Source organism: Plasmodium malariae, assembly GCF_900090045.1.
Source record: "Plasmodium malariae genome assembly, contig: PmUG01_00_25, whole genome shotgun sequence".
NCBI lineage: Eukaryota > Apicomplexa > Aconoidasida > Haemosporida > Plasmodiidae > Plasmodium > Plasmodium malariae.
In genome coordinates this window covers 1,599-11,156 of record NW_021638297.1, presented here as the reverse complement: position 1 = coordinate 11,156, position 9,558 = coordinate 1,599, and the positions used below count along the sequence as shown (strand labels likewise).

The following is a 9,558-nucleotide window of genomic DNA, read 5'->3' as shown; positions in this document are numbered from 1 at the left end:
TTTTATAAATTCATAATGTGTTTTACCCCATAATAAGAAAATTCTGCTTACAAAAAATAAGCAAACAACAGCAAAAATAAAAAAAAAAATAAACAAAAAGAAAAAAACGAAGTACGAATATTTCAATTATACTATATCATATTATTATTACAATGAAAACTTCATATACAATGGACAAATTAATAAATTTTTATGATAAGAAGGAACTTAATTTTTTTTTTCGTGACATTTTTTCATATTTCACATAAATTTAGTATAAAAAAAACTGATTATTATAATGATCATAATTTTTTTTAATTAAAAGTCTTTATTTAAACTCTTCTAACATTTTAATCATATATTTTAGTTTATACATATTAACTATTTAACTATATATATATATATGTACACATTGTGTTTTAAATGATAATATAAAGAAGAAAAATACAATAATTATATAGTAATACTTCTTTATATTTTTACTTAATATCCGCTTAATATATTTTTAATATAATATATATAAATTAGTGTAGGAACCAATCCAAAATTTACTAGAAAGTTTATTTTTCTATAATACATAATTTCTGCAATAAAAAAATTACCTTTATACATAAAAAATAAAAAACATAAATAAAAAAGAAATTCAGCAAAAATTAAAAAATATATATTTTAAAAATTTTATTTTCATGTTTATTTTGTTTTGTTTTATTTTTTTTCAGAAATAAACCATGATTTTTGAAATACAAAAATATCACTATTTCTACTGATATTTGATGTAACTATAGTATAATGTTATAACTCCTCTACAAACAAAATGTTTAATCCATCGAAATAATACAACTAAACAACATATTCTACTTATTTCTGATGTAAATACTATATGGAATACTCATATTTTTAAAGAATATTTATATGATAAATAACATTAAATTATTTAATACACATATTAATTATTTCTATTTTATATATTTTAAATATCACATGATCATAATTAAAGTTTTCTTTTTAGGTTCTATTTTAGAAATAAAGTATAATTTTATCCATTTTATTATTTGCTTCTTTGTTTTATTTTATTTTATTTTATTTTTCTTCTTTATAAATAAAGAAATACATGCACATACATAAAACTGTGAATTTTAGTTTTTTTTAATATTAAACTAATTATTCTATAATTAACAAATACATAAACTTAATAAAATAATGTAAAATGGTAAGTGTAGAATAACTAAAAAATTAACAATGACACTTATTCCTTTTTTTTCTTTTTACTTACCACTATACAAAAATAAGTACTTTCACTATAAATTTCTTTAATAAAAAAAATAGATATTAATATGTTATATATAATACAAAATATTTTATTTACATATTTTTATTAATTATATATACATATATATATATATAATATAAATATAAAGTAAAATGGGAAAGATTCTTTTAGTTTTTTTTTTTATCATGAACGTGTCTTCAGCATCACATTACATATGATAGCACAATTCTTAATTTTATTTGTTCTTTTATTTTAAAGCCTTCTTAATTTTAACTTTATAAAATTTTATTTTAAAATTATTTTTATAAATTATAAATATTATTTTATATACGTTATAGTAAACAAATATCAAAGGCTAAAAACAAATAATAATAAATAAATAAAATATTTCATATAAATCGAAAAGAAAACTCTTTCATTATACTCCTTTTTTTTTTTTTTGTTAATTTTCATTTTATCTAATAAAAAATCATTATTCAATGATTTTGTTGTAATACATTTAAACAATATGGCACTTTACCAATATTTTTGAATATAGTCTTCGAAATGAAAAAATAAATATAATATTAAGTCAAAACAAATAAACTTACTGAATAAAAAAAAATAATGTACGCAAATAATACTAGTAAAATGTTAAAAATTAAAATGTATACTTTTAATAATCAAATTTTAATTTAATTATTATTGTTTTTAATTTATCATATATTATTTATTATTGAAAATTTTATAAAATAAGGTATAATAACCGCTCAAATATTATTGTTTTAATATACATTTATATAACTATATTATTGGAATTATTGATTTAAAATATAAATGTACATTATCCGCACAGATTACAGCAAGATTGAAGATATTATAATAAATAAAATTTTCATATATCTTATATAATATAAAAATATAACTATGTATATGTAAAATAATAATATTTTTTATCAGCTAAGCATTTAATAGTTATGCTATATTAAATTATATCAAAATATAATACTATATATAATATTAATGTAAGTATAATATATTATAATTTTGTTACTGCTATATATATTCCTTCTGTTTTTTAATTAATAATTTTTATAAAAAATATTTTCAAAAATAATTACAAGATAGTAGATAATTTCTAAAAAAATATTACATTATATTTTTTAACTATAGATCTAAATATAACTTTTCTAAAAATATTTTCTGAATATATTCTAATACATATTTTATTTCTAGAATTTTTTCTCGTATTATATCCTCATTAAAGCAATATTTTATCAATATATATTATGTATATAAATATATAATTGTTTTTCGAAATGAAATTTTGTTTGGTAAATTATAATATTAACACAATTATTTCGGTAATGTGCTCATTAAATAGTTTTTTATTTGTTTTATTTGAATAATATTAATTAATAGTATTTTAATTATAGCTTTTACGAAAATATTTTTTTTTAATTATAACTTTTTTATTGTACTTCATTATGTACCACATTTATATTTATATTAAAAACAAATATAAAGAATTGTTATATCGACAAAATAGAAAACAATTGAGTCAAGTTCTAAGTTATTCATGTACTTATTTTTTTTGAAAAATAATAAATATATCTACTAAAATATTATATAAGCTTTTACAACTTTAAAATATCCATTATAAAACAAAATACACAAATGATCATTATTTTTATTAGAGCCTTGATTTTTTCCTGTCTAATATGGATATTCAATTATTCTGTCGTGGTATCATAGATATTATACTAAATTTTTTTCCTTTTAATTTTTTATTTTATGTTTTTACATGAGAGGAATATTTTATTCATATAATATATAAATATACATTTTTTTAATATTCAATATGAACTTATTCTTATAGTCAAATATCTGCGATAAAACTCGGAACAAAGAATTGAACATAAATAACATATTAAATATTAAATATAGCAGATTGTTAAGCAGTGAAATAAGAGCATCGCTGGAAGATAAACATAAATGTTTAAAAGAAAAAATATATGATTTAAAAGGAAAAAGTACTGCATCATTTGAAAAAAAACCATATGCATTAAAGCAATATAACTTTTTTCAAGAAGAAGATAATGAATCAATATACAGTGATACATATCAAGAAGAATTGAATTATTTTATGCCACGTAAAAAACCTCAAAAACTTGGAGCTTCTAACGTTAAGCATAATTTAAAAGAAAAATCTTCTACATTAAAACATTATAATAATATTCAGAACAATAAAAACCTACACAAATCTTTAAAAACGTTATACTCAGAGAATGATTCACCTTTAGACAACATCAGCTCATGTAATAAACGTAATTGTATTATTAAAAAAAATAAAATTAATTTTAGTGTAAAATGTGATCGTAAGCATCCATTAAGATCTGCAATTTTTTTTTTCCTTACTATTCTTATAGCAATGTTTTTTTGTCCGTTAACTGCGATTTTTGTTTTGTATTTTAATATCCAAGAACGACAAAAATAATTATGTCTCTTACTATTTCATATTATTATCCATTATATATTTGTATTACTAGTAATATTGTTTTCATATTTCATTCTGCTTCCTTGGAGAATACAACTGATTTAAATGAATATACATAAAACAATCTCATAAACTAATCTAAGTTTAGAAAAAAGTGATAAACAATTATTTATTGCAAAAATTTAATTCTATAAATTTATTTTAATAATTTGAAAGAAAATATATTTTTATATATTCAATTGTAACAGAATGTATGCCACCAATACAATTATCTAATATATATGAATTTTTTATATTTTTTTGCACTTATTATTAAAAAATTGTCTTTATATAATTTTATATTTCTTGTAATATAAATATATATTCTGTACTCTATATTTTAGTTTAAATTATTAAAGATTTGAAATATAATTAATAATTTACTTTCTAGCCATATATATATACTTTAATAAATTTTGCATATTTTTCATATTATGACTTTTACATATTTAATATACAAAATTAAAAATATTTATATAAAGAATAATATTACATTTCAAAATATTATAATCATATTTACACAAGTTAAATAGTAAAATATTTACAAATTATGGAATATTCACTTTAATAATCAATTTTTATATAATTTAGTATATCGTTTATATGGAGATAGCTATAATTTTTCTATGTATAACTACATGTTTTCCTTTATAATAAAAAAAACTTAAAAAATTTCCCTTTATTACATCTAATATTAATTAGAAAGGCATAAGTAGAACATATATTTATAGGGATTCGCATCATTAGTGAAATTCGAATAATTTTTAAAGAATTGTTTTATTATTATCAACTAGTCTAAAATGTTCTGTTAAATATGTATAAGAAATACATTAGGTGATAATGTTCATATAGTGTTATATAAATATGTATATCTGTTCTACATATGCTTATTCACTGCTTATATGATAAAATAATTAAGGAAAGACATATATATATATATATATATGTATATTAAAGCATTTAAAACGAAAGCTATATAATAGGTATGTAGAAACTGAATAATTAATATATATTTTCTATTTATTTATATAATATTAATTAATTTTTGCTTAAATACTGGAAAAAATATTTTTTATATACTCCTAAGAACTCTGCTATTCTTTTGATATTTCACTAATAGTAGCATTAAATATGTTGAATATTTCATGAAATTTGCCATGATTATTGAATTAGCAACAATAAAAGCCTTATATTGTTAATAATATGTGTTAGGTTTTTTATCGTATAAGGAGTTTTCTTATTTTTTTTTAAATTCATTTTTGGATTGAGTTATTTTTTTACCTATTTCTAGTGAGCGTAATGTATATATATTAGCATCGTCTAAATAAACGTATTAGAGAATTCTAATTATGCGAATAGTTAAAGAAATATTAGTTAATCATTCTTCAAGTGTTCTAATTTCTCTATTTATCCTTATATACAGAATTTTTCATTCGAGTGTTGCATACACAAAAAATTAGTTAATTAATAAGCATAATGTAATATAGTCCCTGGACTGCTTATCATTTTGCTTGTACAATATTCTATAGAATTTTAAATTTAGGATAATAGTATATACATATATATGCATTTTAAATTAATACTTTTTTGCGGATAAATATTTTACAAAATATGTATGGATGTCTATTGTGCACTTTGTGTTCCCTCTATGGTATTAATAAGGAAAATACGTTATATATATTATTAGTGATATTCTAAAATTTTAAAAGTTAATAAACTAATAAATTTAACACTTTTGTGATAATTTATATGTTTTATTATTATATATAATGTAATAGTACGATTCTTTTTATCATCATATCTATTATGTATTTACAAAAGGTTATTACTCCGATTAAACTTTGAAAAAATATTTCTTAAACATCTAACGAACTACTAAAAATTTCGCAATAGGTGAAAAGGTGAGGTAAAATAATATAAACAAAAAAATATTTAATAAAAATAATAATTCAATATATATCTATATTTTCTCTTTAAACCATTAAAAAAAATAATAAATATTTGTTAAAAGGACGTTTAAATAAATAAGTTCTATAACACATTATTAATAAACTTATTTATATAATAAATATTAAATATTTCCTTATATATTAAATATGTATCAATACAACAATATACCTTCACATTTAATTGTTAAACGAAAAATGTAATACATCTTTTTATAATATAAATCTAATTAAACATTTATCAAAATATGTCATCAAATAACCATTTTAGATTAGAATGAGATCAAATAAAAAGAAATCTTATTATAGTTAAAATATAAATCACCACGAAATATTGATAAAATTGTATAAATTATCTTTTTATATAGTAATAATAACGTACAAAAACATATACTTATACGAATTTACTGGAATACATTAATTTACCCGAAGCCATTATTTACATTAAAGCTCAAATTATAATTTAAGCTACAAATAGAAATATACTAAAATATTCTAATTCACAAAAAAACTAAGATAGAATTTTTTTAACTTGTTCATAAAAAATTGCCTTATCTGTATGTTCATATATAGGAATTAAGCAATTATTGATATGTTTATTATATATATTTATATATATTGTAATTGTTAGTTCACATTGATTATTTTATTACAGAAAAAAGTATGTAACTAATTATTAATTTTATCTTTGTCTGAACTTTATTCTTTCATATTTTTTAACTTTTCTATGATAATAAACAATCCTTGATATAAATGTTATACCTAATATTAAAAACGGTAAGCCATATATTAGGATTCTAAATAATCTTAATAATACATGCAATTCACTGATAGTTTCTGTCGTTTCTCCAATGGATCTCCAAAACCCTTGTACTACATCTTTCAGCGACTCATATACTGTCTTCAACCACCCATTTTTTCCCCATTCTTTCAAAGCGTTCGAAAATCCTATTGCATCCCACAACCCTTTTCCATCTACCAAACCCCACGATAAATCTACTATGGGCAGTACTGATAACAAAAAGAACATTAATAAAGGTAAAACAAATAGTAGTACACATTTTTTACGTATTATTTTTCTGTAGGACGTTTTACTAATTGCCTTGTTGTTTTTAAGAAAATCCATATAATCCATTTCTTTGAATATTTTTTTTTCAAAGTAGGAATAATTTTTTGTTTCAAACATACACTTATTTTTTTTCATATATGATTTACAGTTTCCTTTAAATTCTGATGGACTTCCATTTGAATGTTTTCTTTTTCCAGTGTACCCTTCCATATCATTAGATATATCTTTTTTTTTCGTCATTCCATTATTTGTCATTTCCTCTTTTAAACCTAAGGCATTTGAATATTTATCCTGTTTATATTTTGACAGTATACGATATGTTGTTCCATGAATTTTTCTACTATAAATGTAATTTTCATCCAAGTATTTATTAAATGTACTCTAAAAAATCAAAAAAAGAAATGAATATCAAAAAAATAAATAATATCACACTAAAAAAATAATTACGAAAATAAAACAAAAAAAAAACTAGAATAACACAAATATATTTAAATAATAATATCGTACCATATAGATGTAAATATAACATATCCAACTTAAAAGGGTAAACTTAGGAATTTTAATAAATAACTGTGACTTTATTTTTTTTTCCATTATATAGAACTTTAATATAGAAATACACTAAGTAAGGATATAATAAACAAAATATGGTACTCTTTTAAAAATAAAATATACAATTACTTTTTATTTAATCTGTTTTTCATATTTTTTTGTAAAAACATAATGAAAACTATATAACTATAATTTTTTTTACAACTGAAATAATCAAATGTAAATTTAAATGTATATTATAAATTTTTTATCTTAACTATATGTACATAAAAATAAAATTAATTAAAATGAAATTATTTAAATTAATTAATAAATATACAAAATATGTAAATTATTAATTTAATACAGTATATTAAGTAAATATTTATTAATTATTTTCAAAACAAAATAAAAAACAATATATTTTAATTCTTAATACGTCGAAATATTGAATATATAGAGAACGTAGAGAATGTAAATAATGCTTTGCTCTATATTTTAATAGAAATATTACTGTTTTTATTGATACTTTTCTATTAATATTTTTAACATAACAATTGTATTTTTGTAAAACTTGTTATGCCTATTAAATTATTAATTATTATAACAATATAATAATAGTAGTAACAAATGAAGAAAAAAATAAACTGTACGACCTTTTCTATCATGTTTTTAATAGCTGATATATTAGTTAATAGGTAAATTTATGCATTTCTTTTATGGAAAATAATATATTTTAAATATAAAATATACAACATAGGAACTAATTCACAAAAAATACTTACTTTAAACGCAAATAAGAATTTATATTTTATCGCTACTATTATTTTTTAAATGGAATAATTTTTAATTATATATTTATTTATATTAACATTTCTAAATGCAAATTTTGTAAATTTAAGGATATTATTCAATTTTTTATTTTTTAATATACATATATATTTTAGCAGTAATATAAAAAAAAAAAAAAAAAACTATGAAGTAATTGCCATATAAAATATACTAAATCCTAATAACTTTGGTTCACTCATATATTTGCATAATAATAATTGGAATAAAAAGAAATTTTTATTTTTGTTACTAATTTATTTTGTAATAAATATTAAATTAATTCGTATATTATATTATTAAATACACTGTTATGCAAGTGTAATCAAAATATAATAAATGTATTTTTTCTTTGATTGGTAAAACTTCATAATAATCAAATTAATTGTCTACCATGTATGTAACCATTACAAATTAAAATTTAATTATCAATTTTTGAATATATAGTAATAATAACTTGAATCTGAACCTACAAGAGTTAAACACAAGCTTATGTCATATAAAGAAAAGAATTTGGCTTCATAAAATATCATAACTTTTAATATTTATTAAGATAAAAATATATAATTAAAAAACATAAAAACTTGTATTAACAAGGTTGTTAATTTTGCTAAGTATATATATTAAAAATATTGATATTAAGGTATCAATGGCCAATTATATGTTTTTAAAAAGGCTGAAATATTTAAGGTGTTTCATGTTCTAATTTATATATATTCAAAAATACTTAGCATATGATTAATAAATCTAATAATTATCTAAGTGGGACTTTCAATATGAACTTATAGTAGAGCAATTTCAACAAAATTAGAGATTAATAATGTTAAAATTCCATAAATAAATTTCTTACAAAACAGTATAATATATCTTTATTTATAATATAGAGATTTATATTTAAATTATAATATATTAGAGGTTATAGCATTGTCAAAACCTCTATAACAATTTTATGATGTACTTATATATGTAATGTTCATACTATTAAAAACTTATATAATTTAAAAGTTAATTAAATTTTTAAAAAAATTCCTATACATTAATATAATATATTTATATTTTTGCACATAACCACATTTCTATTACTGTTGACATAAAAACAAAAATAAAAAAATACTCAATAAAAAAAATGAATAAATAGTTGTCTATATAAAATGATATTATGGAAGAAAATGTATTTATTCATAAAATTTACTTAATTATTATTTAGTAATTAATTAATTTTCATTATAAAAATATTATTAATTTTTAATAAGATATATGTTATATTAGACAGAATAAAATAAGTGACGGTTGCATGATATGCTTTAATGTCAACTTAATATTATTTCAGAAAATTTATTCTACAAATATAGTCAAAAACAAAAAAGTGTATTATATAAATATTATTATTTATTCTTTTTTTTTTAAATGTAGATATCTA

At 18.3% G+C, this 9,558-nt stretch overlaps 2 protein-coding genes across 2 annotated transcripts; one reads left to right on the top strand and one right to left on the bottom strand.

Moving 5' to 3' along the window:
* Positions 1–2,905: 2,905 nt before the first annotated feature.
* Positions 2,906–3,725, top strand: PmUG01_00046100 (Plasmodium exported protein, unknown function; the record flags this gene model as incomplete). Its single annotated transcript, XM_029003700.1, has 2 exons — positions 2,906–2,974; positions 3,108–3,725. The coding sequence occupies 2 exons, from the start codon at positions 2,906–2,908 to the stop codon at positions 3,723–3,725; spliced, it is 687 nt and encodes a 228-aa protein (XP_028859001.1).
* A 2,667-nt stretch (positions 3,726–6,392) lies between these two features.
* On the bottom strand, positions 6,393–7,373 carry PmUG01_00046000 (fam-l protein; the record flags this gene model as incomplete). The annotated part of the gene is made up of 2 exons (XM_029003689.1): positions 6,393–7,160; positions 7,287–7,373. The coding sequence occupies 2 exons, from the start codon at positions 7,371–7,373 to the stop codon at positions 6,393–6,395; spliced, it is 855 nt and encodes a 284-aa protein (XP_028859000.1).
* Positions 7,374–9,558: the final 2,185 nt, after the last annotated feature.